The sequence below is a fragment of the Tasmannia lanceolata genome, unplaced genomic scaffold, assembly GCF_043159265.1.
Source record: "Tasmannia lanceolata isolate RefF3 unplaced genomic scaffold, GAP_Taslan_0.1 ptg000005l, whole genome shotgun sequence".
Classification (NCBI taxonomy): Eukaryota; Viridiplantae; Streptophyta; class Magnoliopsida; order Canellales; family Winteraceae; genus Tasmannia; species Tasmannia lanceolata.
This window is the reverse complement of record NW_027518682.1, coordinates 3374308-3401442: the sequence shown is the minus strand read 5'-3', so window position 1 is coordinate 3401442 and position 27135 is coordinate 3374308. Positions and strand designations below refer to the sequence as shown.

At 40.7% G+C, this 27135-nt stretch overlaps 2 protein-coding genes across 4 annotated transcripts; one reads left to right on the top strand and one right to left on the bottom strand.

Annotated features, from left to right (window-relative positions):
- Window positions 1–464: 464 nt before the first annotated feature.
- On the bottom strand, window positions 465–19677 carry LOC143877120 (putative ADP-ribosylation factor GTPase-activating protein AGD8). 3 transcript variants are annotated; one of them, XM_077378971.1, is made up of 8 exons: window positions 19453–19676; window positions 19193–19311; window positions 5681–6119; window positions 5242–5511; window positions 2318–2446; window positions 1481–1582; window positions 1074–1210; window positions 465–823 (listed from the first exon to the last, which is right to left on the bottom strand). In XM_077378971.1, the coding sequence occupies exons 1-7, from the start codon at window positions 19519–19521 to the stop codon at window positions 1103–1105; spliced, it is 1236 nt and encodes a 411-aa protein (XP_077235086.1). In that variant the 5' UTR covers window positions 19522–19676; the 3' UTR covers window positions 465–823; window positions 1074–1102. The 3 variants fall into 3 exon arrangements, with proteins under 3 accessions (XP_077235086.1, XP_077235087.1, XP_077235088.1); XM_077378972.1 differs by having other exon boundaries at window positions 2318–2443; XM_077378973.1 differs by lacking the exon at window positions 2318–2446 and having other exon boundaries at window positions 19453–19677.
- A 2903-nt stretch (window positions 19678–22580) lies between these two features.
- Window positions 22581–25051, top strand: LOC143876488 (17.1 kDa class II heat shock protein-like). Its single transcript, XM_077378192.1, has 2 exons — window positions 22581–22941; window positions 24546–25051. The coding sequence occupies exons 1-2, from the start codon at window positions 22711–22713 to the stop codon at window positions 24801–24803; spliced, it is 489 nt and encodes a 162-aa protein (XP_077234307.1). The 5' UTR covers window positions 22581–22710; the 3' UTR covers window positions 24804–25051.
- The last annotated feature ends 2084 nt before the right edge of the window (window positions 25052–27135 follow it).

Genomic DNA, 27135 nt, shown 5'->3' with positions numbered 1-27135 from the left:
AGGCCAGCCACCTTGTCAATGGAGACAATAGTGTCTGCAAAATGCCTTTTGGGATGGACCTTCGCAATTCCCTAAGTATTAACATAAAATAGAACCGATTTTGCTTGCATCCAAAGAGGGCTTTATTTCCCGCATTTGATCCTAAATAGGTTGTGCCCCAAAAATCATTTCCATAGGTTGATCCTAACCCTCCGATCTGAATGTTAGAGGGTTGATCCTAACCCTCTATAGATTGGAGGGTTAAGATCCACCTGTGGAAATAATTTTTGGGGCACAACCTATTTAGACTGTGGCCCATCTAATGGACGGTGTGGATCATCCTATGGTGTGGGCCATACCGTATTTTGAATAAAGTGAGGAGTGCCCATATCAAAATATAGTAGTACTGATAACATTTCCCTTTTTGTCATCTTTCAAAGTAACTTCAATTGTTTACAGCATCCTTATTTCGCAACAACTGAAAATGCACCAACAGGCAATATATACCAACATTACTCAGTCTATTCGACAGTACTATCAATACATATTGGCAAGACGAAAGAAACAATGCAGATATGCTTTTAATATCAAGTGCAGATCTTAATGTGTTTAAAGCAAATGTTCTTTTGATTTCTCAAATGATGCATATTGTTTTCTATGCTTGTTACACACCATCATATTAAAGTTGATCTAAGCCTCCCCACTTGAACCAGATGGCATACTCAATTTCGAAGTTCCAACACAACAGTGCACATTCTTCTCAAGTCCCAATCCCGTCACAAAAAATAAATATAGTGGGTGAGAGGATGCAACAGTAATCCACAAAGCAGTTCACAAATACAAACTGCAAGAGAAGGAGAACCAAACAGGGGGATTAAACACAGAATATTATATTTCAGCACCAAACATTTTCCCACACCCTCCAAACATTTCCCCACACCACTACAAACGCCACTATCACACAGCAACTAGGAAAGTTAGAATTTATTTATCTATGGAAAGAATTTGAGAGGCGCATAGGGGTGAAAAGAAAAAGCATCTAATGTAGAGAACGTTTGTATTGTGATGATTTTCTTTGATTTTTGAACACATACCCAATACTGGTGATTGGATTGCAGCACACTCAGAGGATTCTATCTTGAAGATCTGTTATAAAACTGGAAGCAAAAGATGTTAGCTTCTTCCCAGTCTCCCCTGCCATATTCTTTAAGGACGAGATATCCTGTGATGCCTGCAAAACAAACCAACCACAAGCATAACAAATCAAAGGATCTAAGCTAACGAACCAAGGGCAGTTCAAATAACATTTGAAGCAATTCCAAAAGAACCAAGGACGCCAAAGCCCAACAACTATGCCAAACAGTGCCATGGCCGACCATGCAAGGTGTGCCAAGCCCACCCACGCCAAGGTGTGAATTGGCCGACTGTGCTTGGAATTGTCAAAGGTCCATTTAATTTGACAAGAAACCAAATTTATAACGTTCCAAGTTACAACACATACCTGAAAGGAGATTCGGTTGATGAGATCAGATGCAGTAAGGTCAAGTCGAGAATCATCCATGTCCTGACCGAAGAGATCAGCACTTGATATGGCTGTTGAACTCTACATACACACACATTATTTAAAATGTCAGACATAAAAGTTTATCCAGCTCCAACAACTGAAACAGAAGCTGCATGCATTTTGCCACCACAACGGCAGTTATTTATCTTTAACAATAATTTATGCAATAAGGGTACCATTCAAAAAAAATTTTATGCAATAAGGGCATTCTATATTTTAAAAAATTATGATCTCAGGCACATGTCAGATATGCCTAAAACACAGGTATTGGAGACCTTAAGGCAATCTCTTTTCTTGTTTATCAGTAGTATTTGTATACTATTAATTTTTTTGAAGGAGTATTTGTATACTATTTATAATCTCTGTTTTCTTTGTTTATTAGGTATTACTCATGTTAATTTATATACTTTCCCCACCGGCCTATTTAGGGGGCTGCCCACAGCTGAGAAAATCAATCCCCCATTCCTGTAGCTGGAATCACTAAAACAAGCAGCAAGGTGAAATTTAGTTTACATGAATAGACCTGAATACATTATTTTTATTTTTTATTCATTTATTTTTTTTCTTGCATCTCATGCTTCGTGAACTAATATTGTATTATTGTTATACTAAGAAACTCAAGATGTCTCTCGGAATTTTATTAATTATCATATAACTACATGGACATATCATGTTGGTCTTCTCAGAGCCAATGTGTCTGACGCCTCATATCCCATGGAGCCAAATATTATTCACATAGAGGCCATTTTTAACAATAACAAGAAATGCACATACTGAAAACTTCTGCAGAGATATTTGAGACTCGGTATCTCCAGCTTTGTTCTGATCACCATAAAATTGGGATGAAGAAATAGACTTTGCATTTGAGAACTTCTGTCTTGCTTCATTACTTTCCTGAACCTGCTGACGATGAGGTGTAACAACAGAAAATAAACCTCATCAGAGGCAGATGCATCAACAACACATAAAAGGACAAGCTTTAAATGGTAGAATAAAAATCCTTACAATAGAACAATAAAAGCATATGCTGGGATTAAATCCTAAAGGATCAAGAAGTGGTAATTATCATGTCTAAATGACACCATAGAGTAGGAGCTGTCAAACCACCCAAGTCAGAGAATACAGAAATTAAAGATTTTTCCTGTTATCATGGCATTTTATTGTAAACTGGTTATAGTCTAAATGACAAATATTGTTCTTGGGAATTTATTGGCTCGGATATTTATCAGGATAGCTTGAGCAACATTTTTTCTCAGGCATTACTGGGAAATACATTTTCTAATCGCAAAATATAATAATTAAAAATATTTTAAAATTATAAAATCCAAGATTTGGTAAACCATTTACTGAGTGATTAAATTATGACTTCGACATAAGTAACGAAATTTGGGTTTCTCAAAGCTACATTTAAAGTAATTTCATTTTTAAAAAGATAATGATTCTATTCAAGAGCATAAACCAACAGAGAACAATTACAAAAGGAGCAGAGATTGCTCTTCACTAAAGTCTGTACTAACTCTTGCCTATCTCATTGATAGTAAGACTCAAACTCCATGGGTCTCTACTCTTCTAAGCACACACTTCACCACATTTTGAGATCCACTCTGACAATGAGGGCTCCCCTCCTCGAAAGGGCATAAAATCCTAAGAAAACCCGCCACGTGTAACTCTTTCACATTCCTACCAAATATCATTCCCTTTAAACTTTTCCTCCACGCACTCATAGCACTCAAACACCTTAGCCTCATGATCCCTTAAGCTAACTAAACTAAAAGGGTCCAGAATACACGCCACAAAGTGAGATCCTAACCAGAGGCCTACACAAAACCTGATCCAGAATGATAGTGTTCTGATGATCAAACTAATGACAGATGAGGGCAAATATCATGATATTTTTCTGATAATAGCCAGTGAATAACAAATTATGCCTATTGCAAATGAATATTTCCAGTGAAACTGAATTTTTTAATTACCACACAAAAAAAATTGGCACATAGGTTAAACATTCAGGAAGCATATGGTTCGCTAGTTACGAATGAATGGAGTCAAATATACACAGACTTTCCCAAATACTAAGTGGCTCATACTTCTATTTGAACTTCAAAGCTGTATGGTGCAAGCACAATCAATAGGTGAAACAGCCAATGCTGAGAATTAGATGAAGGATATCAGAAATACCATTTAACAATCATTGGAGTACATGTGAAGACACAGATTCTATATGCCAAAGCGAAAGCTCAATAAAAGCAAGTGATCACAAACTGGTAAGTACAACAAAAATACTCAGTGGCATGGCATTTTCCATTACATTCTTGTAAACAATGCACATCTCACCTCCCATTGTCAAGTATCAGGTGCAAAGGACACGACTGAATACAGTAAAATAAATGTTTATGCTTACTTATATTTAGCGTGTTTTACTCAGAGGGACTTAGAATGCCTCATGGGGGAAAAGGAGCTACAAATTGCACAAATTTGATACAAGTCAAAGGCGAACTTAATGGAATGGTAGTAGTGGTAGTAAGTGGCAAGAGTAGAAATGCAGGAGCGAGATGAGGCTTGCAAGTGGAATTGGGGAAGGGAGTGGAAATGAGATAATGGCGCCTTGGGGAAAAGATACAGGCTAGTAAGGATCAATAGATAGGCTGATCCAACAAAAGAGACCCATTAGAATTCTACCGACACAGTGCAGTGCATCTATGTTTCCCAAGTAACTAAATTATCCTGATTAAACTGAGGAAAGAACTTTACTCAGATAAAATTATGATACATAACATTATATGCAAAATCTGATTAATTGCTCTAATGAGGATCAAATAACAAAACGATTGCAGCAATGAGGAAGAGACATGGGGAAAACCAGCTGCAGATTTAAAAATGAACAAAACCTGAAACCTCAACATCTTTGGTCATGATCAAGCAGTAGTAAATCAACACGAAGTCAAAAGAGCAACTGAGCTTGCACCTAATCTTGTAAAGACCGATAAAAATTAGCCATTAAAAAAAAAGACATACAAATTCAAAATAAACAATGAAATCGAAAGGACCAAACTGCAAAGCATGTACATTTGATTTAACTAACCAGAGATAGCAAAATAAGAACCCGGTTTCAGTAAGCAAAATGCATTGGTTCTGAGATTGAACTAGCGCATGTAACAAATACGAAAAATCAGTAGTAGCAACAAAATAAGCCATTTTGCAAGCAATAGGTTGAGATAATCTGTCCACTTGGATCAGCCCCTTCACAATCCAGACCCCAGACCAAGATTGACTTGAAAACACAGAAACGAAACAAAAAAAGAAAAGAAAAGAAAAGAAAAATTAAAATGACCACTGATATTGGCACTAACATGTTTGATAATTGCCCTAACTCAGCTTGTCTTTTCTTTTATAATTGGCTTCTCAGAGATTTTTCAGAACTATAATAACCTTAGATAGCTGTTGTCCAATTATCAAAACATGGTAGTGCCAATATCAGTAGCATTTAAAATTGAACATTTTTTTTTTGAGAGAGGGAGAGGGGCACACAGAAATTTAGTAGACAGTGAACAGTTAGAGCAGTAGGTTTTTACTGTTCAGAAAATAAAAAATATTGGATAGTTTGCACTTCTTGATCAGACTGATATACAGGATTTCAATGGTACAAGTAAACACACACACACACACACAAACATATATATAAACATTTATATATATACCTGCACTTTAGATGTACCAGAGCTTATTTTCTTCTGAAATCCACCATCCATTCCAAAATCTGCAAAGAAGGATGAAGACTTGGGCGGTAAAACATGACTAATTGTTTGTGCACTTCCAGAACCATTCTCAGCAGATTGGACATTCTCTACATATTCAAAGCGAGAAGGAAAAGATGTGCCCGATGCACTCAATGTTGTGGTGGCATTAGTTGAGGAGGTCACGGCAGGTGCTGGTTCTTCAGGCTTCTGATCATAGAGGCTTTCACTCGGCTGCATAGAGAAGGTATTCTTCTGTTAAGGAAAATGCATCACCTTTTGTGTGTGCAAAACAAATCTAACCATGAAATCCCAATTTAAACTAAAGACTGTGAAGGCCTGTCTGTTTATAATATTCTCTTATTACAGAAATCTTATTAGATATTCAAAAGGACGGATCTACCTTCGTAGTAAGTTTGCGAACACCAAGCCCTCCTGTCTTACTTCCAATCTTCTTTGCACCAATGGGCTTTTTAACAGAACTAGTAACAACTGAATGTGTTGGAGCTTTAGGAGAAGGGGCAATTTCAGGTGTTATAGGCCTCTCAAAGGGATTTTCTTTCGGTGCATCTATAACCTTCACATTAGAAAGTCCATTGGCTGTAGGTGTTGACTGGGAAGAAGCAGGCGATGAGGGAGAAATGGTCTCTTCGGCCAAGCTTTTAGCAACTTCCTTTGAAAGTAGTTGCCTGTATAACTCGGCAGCCCTTGATGTATATTTTGCCTCAATCTTGCCTCCATCACTCCATCCATGCTGCTTAAAGAAAACTTGTGCACGGTTATTTCCTCCAAAACTCATCATCTTCAACTGTTCAGGACTCCATGAGTCAAGATTTGTAGACCTGGGAGTCAAATAAAAAAAATCTTACTGGCCTAAGTACAAAATAAATGCAACTCGAATTCCTAAAAACACTGTATATCATCTTCAACTGTTTAGGACTCCATGAGTCAAGATTTGTAGACCTGGGAGTCAATACAAAACACTGTATATACAAAAAAGCAGTCTGTCTTGTCAGAGACAAAATGTATCAAACAATACGATCCGATGCACACAGACAATGTTATCAAAATTGTAGTTCAAATTGAATAGAATGGATTTGATCCATGCGTTACGAATCAAAAATCAAGATGTATCATACAGTTCACGTTCAAATCATACGTCTTATTGTAAGTTTAGAGGCTTCTGAAGGGAAATTATAAGGGTTTTGGGACCAAAACCCTATTTTTAGGAGTTCGAGTTGCACTTATGCTTGTTTCTTGGGACTAGGCAAGGAAATATGGGAATACTGATCCCCATTCCAATTTTAAAGATGCTATTAAACAACAGGTAAATATGGATCCAGACTCTCCGATCTTCAAAACAACCCGTTTATTGAGAATTTGAGATTTGAAAAGATAAATGGTGCGTTATGATCTTTCACACCTATTTCATACTGTTTGTGCCAATACCTACACAGAACTCAAGATAGAGAACAACTTAATATAATGTATCCTGAAGCACTTTAAAAGGTGTATGCCTTAAGGCACACATGCATATGAGGCGTTTTGGGGTATATAGGCTCTTCCATAAATCAAAACAACCTTATATGAGAAAAATAGAAGATTAAGGGTTTTTTTTTTTGGATTGGAATGTTTTTTTTTTTTTGAATGGTAAAGCTTTTATTAGAAAGAAGCAAGGACCAAGGCAGTCCGAGCAAATAGAGTACAACATGAACAGAACATAAACACAAACGAGATGCCGCTATACGGGGCGAAGAAGAAAGAGTTACGGGGGAAGGAGATCAAACATTTCCACACCCCTCAAAAATAAATAAAAATTGAGTGAGTCCCCCTCCACCACCACCTTATTTAAATCAACATCCTTGAGGAACTTTATACCTTGATGAATCGCCCGCATTTTGGCTTCATTGGAGCCTGCTATACCAATGGGACCCCTGAATGCCCACCTCACAAACCCATGCTCATCCCTTGAACACCTCCAATTCCTGACGGCCCAGGGTTCCCCATGCTAGACCCATCAAAGTTCAATTTTAGAAAGCCATATGATGGGGAGACCCAATTTTGCGAGAACTTGGGTTCTTATGATTCTCTACAAAAGCCCTGCCACCCATACCAAAAATCATAGGCGGATACAAATCTGAAGCAAGGGATAGATATCACCCAAGAGATTGTCAAGGCAATGATCTTATTAAAGATGAAGTCCACTCTCTTTGTGTTTCCTTTGAAGATGCGAGCATTTCGTTCTTTCCACAGAACCCAAATTGTTGCTAAAAGACAAAGGTTCCAAAGGATTTTCCCTTTCTTTCTCCATGGAACATTAGACTACCCCTCTAATACTTGGATTGGAATGAATTGTGCTCCTGATAATGCAAAAGGAAGGATTTTGCATGAAAATATACATGGCAAGCAGTTAGAGATCAACCTTGGGGATATGTTTATATTAGAGGTATGAATCATCTCAAATATCACTTTACTGAAACACATCACAGATGAAAACATCTAAATTATATTATCTTTATAGATATTTGAGGTTTAAATGTTTTATTTCTTAAATGAATGATGATTATGCTTAGATAGTGAAGCACAGTTATAGAATTTTATATTTTTTTGCCATTTTTCTTATTTTTCATTTTATAATTTTCTAGTTTAAAAATCAGAAAATTTGTATGCCTCGCCCATGAGAGGGTTGAATACCTCACCTTGACACATCCACCATTTGGAATATCAACACCACCAACTTAAAAAGGGGATTTAGATACTAAGGATGGGGATTTTTATGATTCAGCTCAATTTAGGTAGCACAATGTGCTTACGAGGTGGCCCTCCTGTATTATAAAAATATTCTGCGCGGCAAGACAGTGCCATTATTTTGCCTTGGGAAAAGATAAACCCACGTTCGCCCGCAAAAATACACATTATGTTTGCATCTTGTGCAGATCTCTATTCTATAATGGTATGGTTTGTAGAGAATGCTTTATATTTGCAATATTAGGTAAGTGGTCAATGATATTTCCAAACCTTGGCTGAATAGGATGGAGCAGTACTGGGCATCAGATTCATGTAGAAAGATTTGACAGAAAAACTCCCGGATGGTTCCACGGTCCATATTCTTCTATCTATCCCTTCCACCATAATGAAGCACCCCTCAAGAAGACGACACAAACTGGAATATGACTCTAGTTCCCAATCAAAGAAATGCCTTCTAAAAGAAGGGCACCACAGTAACTTCCCACTACTACGATCAAAACATTCACTCACAAAGGCTTCTTTCTTGCCAGCCACCCAAAAAAATATTGGGGAATAAAAGATTTAATGGCCCCTTAGCACACCAAACATCACTCCAAAATTTCATCCTATTGCCCTCATACACCCTAAACTGAATTTTCGAATTAAAGGGGACCGACATTTTCAAAATGTCTCTCCACACAATCACCCCTTTATTCCTATATAGGTCAAAAGACTCCCAACCCCCATCTTGGCATCCACACTTGCTACAAATGACCCTAACCCACAAATGGAGATGCTCTTCTCCAAATCTCCACAACCACTTTGGATGGGCTGTTTGTCGCGACCGGATTCAAACAATTAATTTCCTGAGAAACCTTGGCGTGTGGCTTGTCGATCATTGCTCTCTTTGCCTTAAGGAAGGGGAATCTGTGGACCATGTATTCATCCATTGTTCTTTCACCCAATTGATCTGGAGAAGTATCTTTTTGAGGTTTGGAATCAGTTGGGTTTTTCCGAGGTCTATTCGGATGTTGTTACATCAGTGGGGCGTTGTGCCTTGGAGAAAAAAAGGAAAAATCTTGTGGGAAGTTTGTTTGCTTGCTACTTGGTGGGTTGTTTGGAATGAAAGAAATTCTAGGATCTTTGAGGGTAAGGCGAAGTCTCCGTATTTTCTGTACAAGCGCATTATCGCCTTGGTGATTTCATGGACGAGATGTCTTCCATCATTTCAATTTGTTTCGGCTTTTGACCTTTGGGAAGGTTGGAGGGAATTGTGTTTTAGTAGTGAAAGATTGCCTAGCATCGTCCAAAGATGGGAACCGCCTCCTCTTAGTATGTTCAAAATTAATTTTGATGGTGCTTCTTTTGGTAATCCCGGGCCGGCCGGGGTGGGAGGGTTATGCCGTAATGGCAAGGGCGTTGTTCAATGGGCCTTCTTTGGTCCGATTGGTGTATGCGAAGCTTCGGAGGCGGAAGTTAAGGCGGTATTCTACAGTATCAAGAAAATAAGTGGTGATTGTCTTGATAAGGTTATTATTGAAGGGGATTCTTTAAATGTTATCCGGTGGCTTAAGGGGGGAGTGGCGCCTCCTTGGAGATTCTTGCTGTTCATAGATGAGATCCACGAGATTATATCAGGGTCATCGGCTGTCGTGAAGCATATGAGGAGGGCGGCAAATGAGAAGGCTGATCTGTTAGCCAAGAGGGGTGTGAATAGTGACTATTTACAATGGTTTGATTATCGCCCCCCTTGATCAGCCATGTCTTGTTCTGTTGATGTTGTGTATTTTCTGTTTCTGCTTTCTTATCTTGTAATCTGTTCTATTGGGCTGTCCCATCTCGGGCTTCCCTTTCCATTCTAATATGATTCACCATTTCAAAAAATATATATATATATTAGGTAAGTGGTGATATGGTCTGCTTAGGTTTAGGGGGGAATTTTTGTGAAAAGTTGCACCCTGTGCGGCAATGTGGGGTAACTATAAACGAGAGAAATAAGAGGATCTTTGACGACGAAGCCTCTTAAGTGGAAGGTGATTCAAGGGATTAAGGATTCATTACAAATTGGGCATTGATTAGAAAGTTGTTTTGAGGCATCAAGATTCAAGACTTGCAAATGGTTTGAGATTATCTTTAGTCAGCTCAGTGAGATAAAATTATTTCTACATGAGGGGCACCTCGATACACTGAGTCGATCTCTATTGGGAGATTCCTTACTAATTCGAGAGTTTCTAGAGAGGAAAATGGTGATGTACTGAAGGTATTCTCAGATCTTGCTGGTATAAAAGACACTAATGAAGCAAAAGTTAGAGCCCTTCTTGTGAAGTTGCACATTTCCATAGTTCGGGAGGAGTTGAGAGTATGCTAAATCATTTTTTTCTGGAGAGTGCATCACTAGGCCGAAGTTAGCAATTGGGCAAGCTTTTCCCCTTTCACTATTTGTTGAAGTTTTCCCCGAAAGATAATTTCTTAATAAAGTCCGGTTTCACAAATCATTCCCGGTTTCTTCAATACTTCAACGCGCAAAAAAACTTAATTTTAATTTCCTTTCATCGGAGTCAGTCATCACTCATCACTCATCATTTAAAACCTGAATATACATTTCCTTACTTTGATTATCTTTCTATACATTGACTTGAAACTCCTATCTTAGAGACTTAAACAAACAATTTTAGGTTTACATTTTAGTGCATTTTGAAACTAATCAGAGTATCTACTGCTACCTGGCAGTTTTCAATGTGGTTTTGGGTTATCATTTCAGATCACTTCTGAAGTTCGAATGTCCGGTAATAGTCTTAAACAATTGTTAAAGTTTAGTTCAAATGCTAAACATGATCACTGTGAGATGTCTAGAGTCTGAACATAAACAATATGTGAAGATAACAGGTCATTCGTAGGGGATGAAAAAAAGAAGAAAAACCAGATACTAGGGGACTGGTTTTGCCCATCCTGTGCTTACTATAATTTCAAATGGAGGACTAGGTGTCGATGGTGCCCTCAGAGGAGGAAGAGTTCACCACCCTCATTTTATCGTCCGGTGGCTCTGGATCAGGATGGAAATAGACAACATGATCAGGGATGGAGGCAGGGGGATTGGTCCTGCTCATCTTGTAATTATTCTAACTTTAAACGACGGAGTAAGTGTCATTGCTGTCACCTGGACCGTAAACAATTGCCTTCATATTCAACCCCCACCTCTTTAGGGGCTGGAGGCTCGATAGCTTCGAAATCTGATCCTTGGACAGATTCTGGGGTAATTTCGATCTCTTTGGCAGAAGATGGATCTCCATCGCTTTGTATTTCTGGTAAGGAGGTAGAAGTCAGATTGGAGTCCTTAAAGGCATGTTTGGTGGGAAGAAGAAATGAGTTGTCTGGATCCCTCCAAGATCGTTGGGAGTGGGCCAAAAAGTCCTAGAACTTTCCGTCTCTCGCTTGCCCGTGTTTACTCTCCAATGACGAGATCCTCTTTATCTTTGATTCTGAAGAGATGGCTTCTAGGATTTTGGATCAGGGAATTGGAAACGGGGGAGAACCCTTATCTTACCTCTCCCATTGGTCCCCAGATTATATCCGGGGATCTGAGACTCTTTGGGTTGATTTTTACGGTATCCCACTTCATGTGTGGGCCTCCTCGATGGTTGAAGCCCGGGGAAATCTCTTTGAATAGTATCACTTTGAGGAGTTTCGCTTTGAGGATTGTAATTTGGAGAAGAGTCTTGGGTCGTGTTCTCGTCAGAAACAGCATAGCAAGTAACAATGTTAACCGCTACACATCCTTCTCGAAGAAATTCCTTAGGCATGAACTCCAACAAGGTGACTGGCCTACGAGAAGGCTGCTGGAAGATCTCTTGTGGGTCGGCAGGTTGCACTCGAGGCACCCCATTCTTCCTTGTTGTCCGTCTCTTCCTCGGCCCAGTGTTGGGTCGAGTCCTCCTTCGAGTCCGCCTTAGGCGTCGATGAGGCATGACGGGTTGTCGAGGAGGCAGATGTCTTCGATGAGTGACGAGTGACGACCGTCCACCCTTCATCATCAACGGGTACCTGTTGTTGTGGTAATAGAGTGATGCCCCCAGTTGGGGAAGGTTGTTCACTTGAGGAATATGGAAGAGCTTGCCCCCTGTGCAATAGTCTTGACGCCGAAGTTGATGACGTCCTTATACTTCGATGGGATAGTTCCAAATTCGGAGGTGGTTCCAGAAGATGGGTTGGATCAAAAAACCCAAAGACAACTGCTGTCATGTTGGTGGCGGCTACATCATCTGAGCCGAGGTTGATCTTCCCATCGCAAGTCAGTTCCATTATCTTTTCCTTCAAGATGAAGCACCTCTCGATCGGATGGCTGACTACTCGATGGTAGCGACAGTACTTGGGATCATTGACCCGTCCTGCTTCCTCGGGTCGCTTCTTTTGTTGTAGTTCTATCAACTTGTGTTGAAGGAGTTCATCGAGCATTCCTGAGACTTCGGAGTCTGGAAAAGGGTATTGCTTCTGATCCAACTCCTTAAGGCTCATCTTGGTATTCTCCTTCTCTTGAGTCGGAGCGGGTTCGACTTTCTCCTTCTTCTTGCGAATCTTGATCAAATTGGTGGTAGTACTCATAACCACTTTCCTTTTTGAGGTTTTTACTTCTTCTTTTTTTGTCTCTTTCTTTTCCTTGTCTTTGCGAAGATCCACAGGACGGAGATCTCCATGAGTGGTGATGCTGAGCTCCATATCATGAGCCCCGGTGGCCAACTCTTCAAAAGATTGGGGCTTGATCCCTTGGAGGATGTAAAGAAGACCCCAGTGCATACCTTGTATGCGCATGTCAATCGCCGATTGCTCTGCAAGACGATCCTTCCTATTTAGGGCTAGGTTTCTCCATCGTTCGATGTACTCAACGACGGGCTCGTCCTTCCTCTGTCGGGTGGCGGCAAGCTCCACCATGCTTACGGTCCTGCGAGTTCTGTAGAAACGAATGAGGAACTCACGCTCAAGTTGCTCCCAACTGTCGATGGAACCAGGCTCGAGGTCTGTGTACCAGTCGAACGCATTGCCACGAAGCGAGCAGACGAACTGCTTCACCATATAATCACCGAACGTGCCGATGTTGTTGCACGTCTCCACGAAGTGGGCGACGTGTTGCTTCGGGTTATCCCTCCCTTCGAATTGTTTGAACTTGGGGGACTGGTACCAGGTGGGCATGCACAACTCTTCAATGCGGTATGAATAAGGTTTAGTGTAAACCAAGGAAGATTGAGGAGCTCCTCCATACTGGGCATGGATGGTGTCTGCTATCATGTTCTGAAGTTATTGGACTGACAGTGAGGCCACAGAGGCCTGGGGAAGATTGAGTGTGGGAATGTTCATGGCAGGATGGCGTGCACTCCCATGCTGTTGACGTTGCCTGGCACTAGAGGTCTCCACTTGTGGGGTGAATCCAAGTGGGTGGGATGGTTCTACGCTCGATCTTTGGTGATGACTCGTCTCGAACCTAGTCATGAGTCTGGCGATCTAAAGATCTTTCTCCTCGACTGCCTTGTTGAGTCGTTCAAGTTGTTTGGCCATGCGGATGACCTGCTCCTCGATGGTGGTGGCGTCAACCATCATCGCGTGTTGGACGGAGATGGGAGAGCTTCCTCGAGATGGGGAGAACACGAATGTAGATCCGGTCCATGATCTCAAACTTGTAGAGGACCCAGAGAGATCGGACTTGGTCGTTGGACTAGAAACAACTCTCGCCACCGGTCGCCCTTTGATGCAGTCGACAGGCTTCATGAGTTGGGAGAGTCCCACCGTCGTCTTTACACGCGTTATAAGGCCAATAGGAGTGTTGGTGGACGAAGACGGGCTGAGCAAATTAATCTTCCTGCCCCCGGCGGTAATGACTGGTGTAGGAGCGTCTCCGTTCTTTCCGGCCATTTGAGTGTCTTTGAGAGTGGTTGAAAGTTGGATTGATCGAAAGATGAGAGGAGAAAGGCGTCCCACTGAGCGTGCTAGAAATTTGTCGACAGCAAATTTAGCGTAAATTCACTAACACGAAATTCGAGGACAAATTAAAAAGAAATTGTAATTAATAGAAAATATGGTACAACTTTCTACAATCCTCTGATTAACGATCAAATTGTGAAAAATACAACGATTACGGAGTTGAAGACGAGGACCTTTGCGGCGTGATTCTCGCTTTCGTCGGTGTTTGGACTTGACTTCACTCCGGGCTTGCGCTTTATCGGTTGTGAAGATGTATGAGTTTCCTCCAATAAAGGGCCCTTTTTGGTGGCTTGATCCTCACGGAGAATTTCTTCAAGTATTTGGTTGCTTTTTGTTGATGGAGAGCTTTCCTCGATTCGCTTGTTGAGAGAGCGAGCTTTCTTTGGATCCTCCTTTGCCTTCTTGCTTTGGATCTTTTTCTGTTTCTCTCCCTTAACTTGCTTTCTTTTTTTGCTATCCTTTAGAAATGAGAAGAAATGCCTTTATATACTCCTTCCTTAATCAATAACTACCCACAACCACTTTGCATAGTGGTGTGAGTGGTTATGGGTTCCACTACCTCTTTTAGATTTGGTGGTGATGGGTTGTACTTGAAATGGTAGCCCTCGGGCTTGCCACTTAGTGGGCCTCCCATTTGGACTCAAGTAGAACGTTTACATTTTGACACCTTTTTAGGGGTTTAGGGCCCACTTAAGAAAATGAGGCAATTTTGTAATTTTGCATGGACAAATTTTTTATGTCCACAAACGCGTCAAAAAGTGAAAAGCAATAAAACTTTATTACTTAAGGGAATCATCATCCAGTGCAATCAAACACCTCCAATTGAGTAAATGGACAAGATAGGTTTGTAAACTTCGATCAGGTGAGATCGCAATTTGAGTAGAAAGGGGACCTTTGATAATAAGAGAATTAAGAGAAAAGACATTTGTAAGAAGGTTTTTTTTTTTTTTTTTGAAATGGCGAGATATATTGATTAAAAGAACCGAGTTGGTCCTCAGCATACAAAGGGAAAACAGAAAGAAGATAAAAACACATCAGCTATACAAAATACAATTAAGGTGGAAGATCATCAAACCACTCTAAACCCTGCCTAATGACCCCAGACTTTGCTAGTCCATCAACTTCCTCATTGGCTGATCTTCTAACATGGGCAAAAGAAATTTCCGACCCTGCCACCTAGTCCAAGACCTCCTCGATAAGGCTGAGAAATCTCCAAGGGGGAGGAGCTTTACCAGCAATCCATCTAATAACATTAGAGGAATCCCCTTCCACAACAACTTTATTCAAGACAGATCTTTCGATGTGCAGGATACCAAAGAATGTTGCTTTAACTTCCGCCTCTAACGAATCTGAAGTCCCATTCGGTCCAGAGAAAGCCCACTCCACAGCCCCTACATTGTCCCTCATCAAACCTCCAACACCTGAAGACCCCGGGTTTCCAAAGGATGCTCCATCCACATTCAATTTACTAAAACCCACAGGCGGCGGAACCCACTTCTGAACAATCTTCTGCCTAGTTAACCCTTCCATACAAATGACTTTCCATCTTTCCCACAAATCATAAGCCAACACGAATCTGAACAAAGGAAGACTCTTCGCCCATTGGATAGACATGGCTATAATCCTCTGATAAATACTGAAGGATGAAGTGGCTGTGCCCTCAAAAACCCTACCATTTCTTTCTTTCCAGACCGCCCACCAAAGAGATAACAGGCAAATCCTCCACAGCACCTTCCCTTTCTTTTTCCAAGGGACAAATTCCCAGCCATCCAAAAGCATGGGTACTGTTTGAGGGAACACCCATGAGATACCAAATCAAGCTAAAACTAAACCCCATATCACCCTTACTACTTTACAATGTATGAACAAGTGATCAATAGATTCGCCATCCTCCAAACATAACGGACAATGATCAATCAACCATAAACCCCTTCTTCTCAGAAACTCAATGGTTTGGATACGCCCGCTACTTACAGACCAACCAAAGAAAGACACTCTAGGGGGACAATGAAAGGACCAAATCTTAGCCACAAGAGAATCCTCAACATCCGGAACAAACTTAGCATATGCAGATTTCACGGAGAAGATTCCGGATGAATTCCAAACCCATATTCTTTTATCCTCCCCGGATTTCTTAATATAGCATTTCTCAAGTAGCTAAAACAAGGAAGATAAATCCTCTAATTCTCTTCCAAAAAAATTCCTTCTAAACCGAGGGCACCAAATCACCTTACGATCCACTCTTTCAAAACAGTCGCACACGAAAGCATTTTTATCTGCAGCCACACTTAGTAGATTTGGGAATAGCGATCCCAAGGGCTCGATTGATCACCATACATCAAGCCAGAACCTGATTCGCCTACCAGAATACACTCTGAACTTACAGCCCTGATTAAATACATTTGAGAAACGAAGCACATCCCTCCAGATTGACAGTCCTCGTCTCTCATAAGCATCGGCTGACGCCCATTTGCCATCCAACACCCCGTATTTACTCCCAATTACTCTATCCCTTTCCCCTCGCCATGACCGAGGGAATGGACCCCGAACGACCGCTTAGTAGTTGGTTCTTGCCCGAGATGAGCTAAACGTAAACGTATGCATTGTTAAAAAGAAGTGTACCCAAGTTCCTGTGTTGACGTGAATTTGGGGATCATAGAGGGCGGATTTACCACGGGATCTCCAACATGAGGTGATCAGTCTCACTCCCTCGAATATGTCCTTTTTGCCCGCTTAGCGTCGGAAAGATCCCCTCACATGGGTGCTAAGACTAGGTCGGGATTCGGCGGAGACTAAACGGATTGGCTCCTGCGGGCCTAAGTGGACCTCCTCCATTAGTTCCAAACCTTGACGGTAGGGCTTTTAGGTATAGGTCAGCGGTTAAAGAAAGAAGGAGTCGGAGCGGGTAAAGAACACCGGTGATGTTCTCCCGGGCTCTGCGCCTGTACCTTGGAAGCCCTATCAAAACAGGAGCACCACCTAGGCAAGGAAGGTCTCCATTCAGATATGGGAAAGGGAGAGATCCACAACCTTAAATGAAAGGGGGCCTCAGCACCACCGATCCTTAAGAAAGAGTCACTAAACCCCCGTCTCTCCCGCATCAAGTTGACCGCCACCACCCCCCCTTTCCTTTACGTAATAGGGTGATTCTATCAATCATGTACGTAGGCCCACAGAGCTTGATCCTCCTCACCAAACCGCCATAACCACTTACACAACAAAACAGAATTGAAACCCTTAATTTTCCTAATTCCCAAACCACCTGTTCTAATAGGGTACAAACATTCTCCCATTTAACCAAAGGAATACCCTTCTTTTCACTCAACCCCCCCCCCCAAGGAATCTTCTTTGAATCTTCTCTATCCTCAACCCCACGCTTACAGGGCATTTAAATAACGATAGGAAATAAACTGGAATGTTTGCCAGAACTGCCTTAACAAGGGTCAGTCGACCCCCTTTTGAGACTAATCTTCTTTTCCATGTCTCCAATCTTTTCTCAATTCGAGCAACTATCGGGTCCCAAAGAGCTTTATTAGGCCTCCCCACACCCAATGGAAGGCCAAGATAAGAAGAAGGAAGCTCTTCAACCTTATAGCCCAAAATAGCTGCACAGTTGCTGACTTCAAGAGGGGATAAATTGATTGCGAGCATACTTGATTTCGCGAAATTAGATTGCTGACCTGTAATCAGTGCGTAGCACCTAAGGATTGCCTTGAGGCTCATCACTTCAACTTGATCCGGCTCACCGAAAAGTAGGGTATCATCCGCAAATTGAAGGATTGACACTTCCACTTTGTTCTCTCCTATCTTAAAACCTTCTATCAGCCCCACTTCGCTGCCTTTCTAAATAAGCCTATTAAGAGTTTCTGCCACGATGACAAAAAGAAAGGGAGATAAAGGATCCCCTTGTCTCAAACCCCTCGATGATTTAAAGAAACCTTTTGCTGATCCATTAATCAAGACCGAGAACCACGCTGACGAAATACATCTTCTAATCCACCCTCTCCATACATTTCCAAACCCCATTTTACCCAATAGATAATCCAAACAATCCCACTCCACCCTGTCATAGGCCTTTTCCATGTCCAACTTACAAACCACCCCTTTATTTCCGTGTCTGACATAATCATCAATGACTTCATTTGCTACCAAAGAACAATCCAAGATCTGCCTCTGATCCACAAAAGCACTTTGGCTATTGGAAATAAGCTTAGGCAGCACTACTTTTATTCGATCCGCCAACACCTTTGCGAGCACCTTATACAGACATCCCACCAAACAGTTTATTTTCTTCATTTTCCTCCTATACAGTTTACATTCAGAAGGTTTTCAATACCGAGTTTCCAAAGTAGTTGACAATAGAATAAAACCTTTGGATACAACTGATTGATATGTGACTGGTTCCACTTGCACCTTTTGAATATATGGTGATCTCTTTCTAGTTCATTTTGGTGATGTTCCAATATGCCAAGTATTAGCACTTGAATTGGGATGACACCTATGTAATTCAGCAAGCAAGGTTGTGGAATAGCAGCAGTACCCAGATGTATTTGTAACTCTATTAAGGGATCTTAATATATACACGCTACATCCCAATCACAGGACAATATAGTACAATTAACAGCGAAAACTCACTGGTACCAGTACCATGTGCTGCATAGAACAGTTGCATCATCGATAATAAGTGTATAAATAAGTCTTGAATTGAGTAATCCAGAACTTGATTCTGTCTCAAATTTAATTACAAGGTAGCGAACCATCTTGATTCTGCCATAAATCCACTCGATGAACATGACACTTGGGAAAAAGATAGTGATCAAATTGACTCTAAACTAAAAAGATTTTGGAAAGAAAAAGCAATTCATCGGGAAAAAGATGGTGAAATCAAATTGACTAAAAAGATTTTGGAAACAAAAAGTAAAGCATAGTGAACCATCTTGCTACCCTCCGCATATTATATCCATAAAATCATATCTGATGATATCATTCAAAAAAAAAAAAAAAAAAAAAAACTTCTCTGATGATCTTTTAAACGAAACACTGGAGCAATGTGCGGGCATCCCTAGAAATCATAAAACCTGATACATCACTTGCATCGAATTGATGAATATATGCATCGATTATGCCATCGACAAATTCAGAAAAGAAAACCCTAAATCGTCCAGCAAAGGACAGAATTACAAAATTCATGAAAGAAGATAAGAAAAGAAAAGGATACCTAACGAAGCTGACGTGGACGCCGAGGCTCCGGTGAACGGCAGAACAATCGATGCAGAGAAAGATCCCGAAGGTAACGGACGCCCATGTTGGATTCTTGGCATTGCAATCGAAGCATATCTAAAACGGAAAATTGAAAGGAAAAATGATGAGATCTGATGCTTTTCCGTTCAGATCTGCGATTTTCGGACCAGATCTAAAGAATCGGAGACATTTCTAGAGGGAAAATCAGAGAAATGGAGAAATGATTTGGAGAAATACCTTGTTCTCGGACCTGGATTTCAGCTTTTTGAAAACGGCGTTCCTATCGTTGAAGCTTTCAGAAGCCATGAGAGAGAGAGAGAGAGAGAGAGAGAGAGAGAGAGAGGAGGAGGAGGAAAGGGTTTTGTACAGGAATACCCCGTCCTCAGGGGGAAATGGTAAAAAGAAGAAAATGGAAATACGTCAGAGTGCACGACGCTGCTCGCTTTGCAATTTGAAGTCCACCGGAATCCCCCGTCCTCCGGTTTTTGTTTAATTTTACGATCCTATGCCAAAATTACCCTTCTAACCTTTATTAAATTACAAGGTGCGTGGGGCTGCTGCAGGTGCATGAAATCAGAACTTTTAATATGAAATTTATATATTCCCTCTAGAGTCTAGATCGAGGGTTAGGATCATCTTATGAAAATAATTTCGAGGCGCAACCTATTTACATTGTGACCCAAAAAATGAACGGTTTGGATTATCGTATGGAGTGGGCTGTACAGTACCTTTTAAAAAATACTGGACCATACGGTGACGCACCATTAAAAAACTCCGTTTCACCTTTTGATACAGTAGAAACTTCAAGAAGGACCCACATGGTGTTTGTCGAGTTCCAGCATTAGGGCTGCACATGGTTCGGTTCGGTTCGGTTTTGGGGGATTTCTTGAACCGAACCGATGCCATCGGTTTGGAAAATTTCCAAACCGTAACCGAACCGTTTGGGGGTCAAACCGAACCGAACTAAACCGATCTTGACCGGATCGGTTCGGTTCGGTTCACGGTTTATCCGATTTCCTTGAGTTGGATTGCTACCTAAGTTATTCTTTTGGTCTTTGGTGTTATATTTCCGCCCATTTATTTACTTGGAACCACCCATTTTGATCGGTCTCTTCTCTTTCTAGTTAAATACATTAGATTTGGGTGTGCCAAGTAAAGAAAATTGATATATATATGATTTATAACAAAAAATAAAAAAAATGGCAAAAATACCATCGGTCTATCGGTTCGGTTCGGTTTTTCCGGTTGAAATTTTTCCTAGACCGTGACCGAACCGATCCAAATGGTTTATGGAAAACCGAAACCGTGACCGAACCGATGCCACAAAAAACCGAACCGAACCAAACCGAAAGGCCCGATTCAGTTCGGTTTATCGGTTTAGGCGGTTAAATGTGCAGCCCTATCCAGCATAGCAAACGTCGTCCTATCACCTATGCATAAAAAAAAGGGATAATTACATTTACACCCCCTCTAGTTTGTTTAAGGTTTGCCCCCTCAGCTGAAGGTTCGTCCATAGATTGAAGGGTTAGGATGATCCGATGGAGCTGATTTTTTGGGCAGACCCTATCTATGTCAGGACCCATCAAATGAACGCTTTGGATCATCCAAATAATGTGGGCCCATACCCGAATCCAAACACTACCAAAAAATCATCCAAATAATGTGGGCCCACATTGTTTGGATGATCCAAAGCGTTCATTTTCAGCTGGGGGGGCCTACCTTAAACAAATTGAAACTACAGGGGTGTATTTGTCACATTTTAAACTATACGTGTGGAAGTGGATGTGTCAGGAACTAGAGGGGGTGTAAATGTAATTATCCCAAAAAAAAAAGAAGATTTACAGCTGGAAATGTTTTTTCTTCCAATCCTAACACTTTGATTTGCATGTCCTTTGTGGTCCTTGATTTTTTTCAACCCTTTATCTAATGGATGAGATCTCCATTGGGTGTGAAAGTTAGATCCATACCGTCACCTCATGATGGCCCATAAGATCAATGGTTCCAATCATCCAAAATGTATTTCACACCTGCTTCACTATACCTGTGTAACATATATGTTTCTCCCACGTTCTGTCAAGGGCTAGGATTTTCTTTCCAAAGACGAGTGCCCTTGCAAAGGCCAAGGCATTGATATCCACTTACTCCCTCCCATTCTTTCTGATATTGTTTTCAAGGACTCGAATGGAGCCCTGTATGTAAGATTATAGTGTTCTTTTTTTTTTTGGGGGGGGGGGGGGGGGGGGGGGGGGGAACCCCTAATGTTTAAAAAGTTACAAGTAGACCCCCTCTGGTTTCAATTTATGGAAGGTAGACCTCCTCAGTTGACGGTTCGTCCACGGATTGAAGGGTTAGGATGATCCGATGGAGCTGATTTTTTGGGCACACCCTATCTATGTTAGGGCCCATCAAATGAACGCTTTGGATCATCCAAACAATGTGGGTTCACTGTGTTTTTGGTAGTGTTTGGATTCGGATATGGGATTTGGAGGGGTGCATGAGGTCTTTATTAGCATTGATAGTGTTTCAAAAGAGGGGGCCTACCTTATACAAATTGAAACCACATGGGGTCTACTTGTAACTTTTTAAACATTAGGGGTTAAGTTGAATGTGTCAGAAACCACAGGGGTCTGAATGTATTTTCCCTTTTTTTTTCTCTAGTATCTGTATCCGGTATGGGTCCTTGCCTAACACCAACTTGCCTATCAAAAAAAAAAAGCCTACTAGAGGGAGTGATTTTAACGTTATACCATCTACAGACTACAAGAAAGGAACCCTCGGATTAATGATCCAGATCATGTTGAACATATTTTGGATTGGGCCTTGAGTTTCCAAATAAGATACAAACTTTTTCGATCTCTAGTAAAAAAAAAAAAGGAAAGTGATATTTACGCCCCTTTTGATCACTAGGGACACCCAACGTCAGTGTATCAATGGCAAAAGGGGAGATGATGTACTTTATGTCAAAAAAATCCAGTGGCTTTGATTGCAAAGTACACTGGCAAATGGGTGTGCCTGCTGATGAAAGGGGCGTAAATATCATTTCTCAAAAAAAAAAGGTTTAAAGATGTTCAAATGCAAAAAATTTCAACACTTATAAAACTAATTTCTAAACACTTGTAGACTCCTAATAAGGTAAAATGATTTTTAACCGAACTCATCTTCCTTACATTTACCCGAAAATCCAGGTGGGCTTTAGCTATACAAGCGGGATGCATGAACTAACGTGTCTTCTGAAAAGAACCTATAACTAACGTGTCTTCCTCAAAAGAACATATGACTTACGTGTCTTTCTCCAAGGAAAAACCTATAATACAAACGCGATATCGTTCTAGACTTCTAGACATTCGACTCTCTTCTAAACCCTTCTCCACTAACTAGTCCCTCTTATAAATATCCGTCCCTCCTGTTCAATACATTAAAGTGCGAACCGGTAAAACGTGATCAAGAGATCATCACAACTTTTGCTTGAAAGTTGGCATCTTTCTGCTCTGATAAATGGACATGGATATTGTACTGTACGAAGAAGAAGAATTGGAGTCGTGGATAAGAGAAGTGGAGAGGGTCCTAGACTTTCCGGATGAGATGGAGAATATGCTTCAACCTAGGGCTCGTAACTACGTGAAGAGGGCCAAGAGCTATTTCCAGACCCCAGCAGACATATATGAGCACCCCGATTGTTATACCTTCGTTGTAGACATGCCTGGGGTAGATCTTGAGAATATAAAGGTAAATCCTCTCTCTCTCTCTCTCTATATATATATATATATATATATCTATATATGTGTGTGTGTGATGATGATGATCATTTAAGATTTAACTTAGACAGACGAGCATTGTTATTAACATGTCGCATATCTACGACTAGGGCTGCAACTCGGGTCGGGCGGGTCGGGTTTTGAAGAACCCAACCCAACCCGAGAAATATCTCGGGTCGGGTCGGGTCGGGTTTTTTTCCGGAAAACCCACGAGACCCAAACCCGGCCCTACCCATGATAAATCTCGGGTCGGGTCGGGTCGGGTCGGGTTTTTTCACGTTGACGCAATTTTTTAAGGAAAACTCTTGTTTGGCAAGAACCTACAAAGCGATGTTGTAAACACAGTTCTTAGATAGAGCCTGTCCAAGGAACTACCTCAACAAGTTGGTCCTCAGTGAGAGCAGACAAACTAACAATTATTAGGCAAGCATACAAAATTGGAAGAAGTCATAAGAACGGCATTTAGCTTTAACCTCGGACACTTAGAAGGACATATCCGCCGCCTCATGATCCGATCCGGGATATTATATGAGAACCTTAATTCATCACTCGAACGCCTTTTGACTATGCTTGCCCTTTGCATTAATCGGACCAATGCTTGGACAACTTCAGACATAGGAGGACGAAACTCTGCCTCCGGCTATAAGAACCATGAAACCACTGTTTAGAACTATTCTAAAGATGAAAGGTATCTTTAGAATCAGACTCGCCCAGAGCACATAACAAGGGAAACAGAAGGCTAAAAAGTTTAGCACTAAAATAATCAAAGAAGAAAATAAAGGGATGATTAAATACTAATTTTCTTTTGCTGATTAGGGAGAGTATTATAAAACTTAAGTATAATACGTTTATGAAAGAGTCCCTGTTTTTGGTTTAGCACTAAAATAATCAAAGAAGAAAATAAAGGGATGATTAAATACTAATTTTCTTTTGCTGATTAGGGAGAGTATTATAAAATTTAAGTATAATACGTTTTTGGAAAGAGTCCCTGTTTTTGCTTTTACGTTTTTTGCTTTTACGTATTATAAAACTTAAAGTATCTCGGGTCGGGTCGGGTCGGGCCCCTTCAAACCCGGCTCGACCCGAGATTCATGCGGGCTTTTTTAATCTAAACCCGGCTCGACCCAAGACCCAAGAAACATCAACCCGACCCAGGCTATTTTCGGGTCGGGTCGATGCGGGTCGGGTTTTACCCGGCTCAAGTTGCAGCCCTATCTACGACACCTTGATCGGATGATCCTAGGCCGTTGATCCATCAAGTAGGATCCATAGAGGCAAGCTGAACCGTTGATTTTTTGTAATCTTACACATGGAATGTCTATTCGGCATGAAGCCAAGACATTCCATGTGTACAAACCCAGCTGTCTTTTCTACTTTAATAGGCCCCGAGAGCTTTTTTGGGCAATGTAATAATAACCTTTTTGATAGCTCGATCTTTATATACTAAAAGACAAGATGGTCTGTGCAGAATATCAAAATATGGTTGTGCTGATATCATTTCCCTAAATTAAAAGCAGCTCAATTCTTGTATTCAGTTACCTGATGCCTATGTTTCAATGGGGTTTGTGAAAACAGGTAAAGATAGATAATGGGGTTCTATTCATAGCTGGGAAGAAGAAGAAGAGCGAACAAGGTGAGAAAAAAGAAGTGAAGCCAATACGAGTGGAGCGGAGAAGGGTTCGTTATTGGAGAAAATTCACGCTCCCGAAGGATGCCAATCCAGATGATGTGAAGGCCATTTACAAGGACGGAGTTTTGACGGTCACCGTTGGCAAGAAGAAGCCTCAACAGGACAGTTCTAAGCCCAAGACCATAGAGGTAGCGGTTTCGTAGAGAAAGGGTCTTGGCATTGTGTCCTCAGTTTCTACTGCGCTGGTATGGGGATGAGTTTTTTTCTAGTATACAGAGCGTAATCTACTTGCCTCGTGTATGTAAATATGAAATATGTGAATGTAAGTGTGTTGCTTCTTTTTTCCCCATGTTAACTTCTTTCCTTGCAAAGCAAACACTACGTTGGCAGAATATTTGTAAATGCTACATCAATCCCGAAAGTAATTTAATAGTCTAGACGGTTTATGGTACGTGCTACCTTCGCCTCAGCTACGTAATCTGATCCGTTGATCCGATTGCATCCATAATTTCCCGGCCAAATTCAATCATAGAACACCTTGATTGGTCTATGAAGCCAAGACTCTTTGCGGATTCTGCAAATAAATGCTAACCCGTTGATTTTTGCTAAAGGTCTTCAGAGGTTCAGCAAATAAATGCTAATCAGTTGATTTTTGCTAAGGGTCTTCAGACCCGGACGGTCTGATGAACCATGCGAATCATTTATGGGATGCCCTGGTGAAGATTGAAAACTAGATGTCTCTTTTCGACTCTGACTCCCACTTCAGTGGTTGCTTTTTTTCTGATACTTCGAAAGTAGCCGCTTCAGCTTTAGCCACTCGAATTTTCGATATTTCTTTTTCTAACAGGGACCATGACTATGAGAAGAGCTCACTGGAAAGTCGAGGTATTTTGAATAGTTTGTTGACATGGAAAGTAAGGGAAAACCTCTGAAATGATTTCAATATTGGACCTTCGCCAGTAAAGACAAATTTGTCAATGCTATAATATGCCAACTACCGAAGAATTACTTGTTAAAGATAGAACCAGATAATAGGTCTTATATATTGACGACCTGTGCTAACATATGAGTGTGTCTTTTCAAAAGTAGCTAGGCAGCTTCTGTTGCTGGTTCAGTGAGTTCGTATCTGAGTTGTACCTGTACGTATTGCAATAATACAACATATTGAATGACTCGGTTTATGGGTCATAATCATAAAGCCAATGATTTTCTTCTGTGTTTCAAAATACGGTTAACCAACATGTCAACTAATCGATTACGATAAATTGGATCGGATGTTGCAGTTTTTTCGATGAAAAATGACTACGATGGAAAAAATGGTATCTAGTTTAACAAACTGTAGTTGGCAAAAACCCCATTTTCGGGTTCCGTTCTCGATTAATTCCGTCATTTTCTGTTTAGGCTCCGTTTCTTGCTAGAAAAAAATGGACGTAAAGTTTGTTTTACGGTGTAAAAATGAACATAAAACAAATTTAATGTCCTTTTTTTCATTGAAAGAAATGGAGCTAAGAAAGAAAAGCCTCCTCGCAGTTGAATTTGTCTCGTACTCATTTATGAAAATTGATATGGTAACTGAGCTGCAAACCGAGAATGGAACCGATTCAACCGAACATCTTCACATGTTAACAAAAACTTCGTCCTACTTTTATGTTTTTTAAATTTTTTTTGGCAAGACTACGCTCCCTGTGTGATGAGTCGTGTAAGGATTTCTTCGATCCACTCTTTGGTTAGACGGCCGGTCGCCTAGTCTCTGTAGCAACTTTTTTTATTTAATTCATATGGGGAGGCACTTCTCTGTAAAAAAGACAGCTTCAAAATTCTGCAAAATTGTTTTGTACCAAATTGCCTATACCGGAAAAGTTTAGGTACTTTGGCAAAATTAACTTTACACTTTTTTTTAACAAGATGATTGTCACTCCCGACCCCACTTTGTAAATATTGTCTGGTTCTGGGTCTTCTATCCATAGTGATTGTGTTTTCTAGTAGCATTGCCGTGCCCGATCCACTCCGCAGGGACCCGTCCCTTGGAGATGCTAAAAATGCGTTTACATAGGGAGAGGGAGAATCCACATATACAGCCTAGAAAACTTTTCCCCCTATCTAATGTGGGATCATACAATAATTGCCACCTCATATGGATTGAATAATTAAGACATTCATCTACTAGGTAACTCTTTTTTAGGAAAAAAAAGATGCTGCAAATAACTTTGCAAAATTACCAAAATACTCCCTCACGGGTATTTTGCACGAAACTAGTTCGCAGCCCATCTTTTCCAAGAGAGATTAGTTACCTCACTGCTGAATTTGTCTTATTCTTTAATTGAGAAGTGGTGTCACTTCTCTCCTAACAAAGAGTGCTTCAAAATTATTATTGTGAAATTGCTCACGCCTTCTCGTGGATATGAGGATTGATTTTTAGCTCAAAATTTTGTTTTTTTTTTCCTTTTTTTAAAAATGGTGAATCTTTATTAGAATGAAGCACCATGCCTCGGTCAATGAGGCAAGAAAAATAGAGCACAAAGGAACTACAGTAAA

Coding starts and splice junctions, on each gene's coding strand:
- LOC143876488 (XM_077378192.1), top strand. CDS start 22,711: ATGGACATGGATATTGTACTGTACGAAGAAGAAGAATTGGAGTCGTGG. Junction 22,942..24,545: donor TAGATCTTGAGAATATAAAG/GTAAATCCTCTC, acceptor TTGTGAAAACAG/GTAAAGATAGATAATGGGGT.
- LOC143877120 (XM_077378971.1), bottom strand. CDS start 19,521: ATGGCTTCTGAAAGCTTCAACGATAGGAACGCCGTTTTCAAAAAGCTG. Junction 5,512..5,680: donor TTCGCAAACTTACTACGAAG/GTAGATCCGTCC, acceptor TTCTCTATGCAG/CCGAGTGAAAGCCTCTATGA. Junction 2,447..5,241: donor CTGGTACATCTAAAGTGCAG/GTATATATATAA, acceptor CCTCATCGTCAG/CAGGTTCAGGAAAGTAATGA.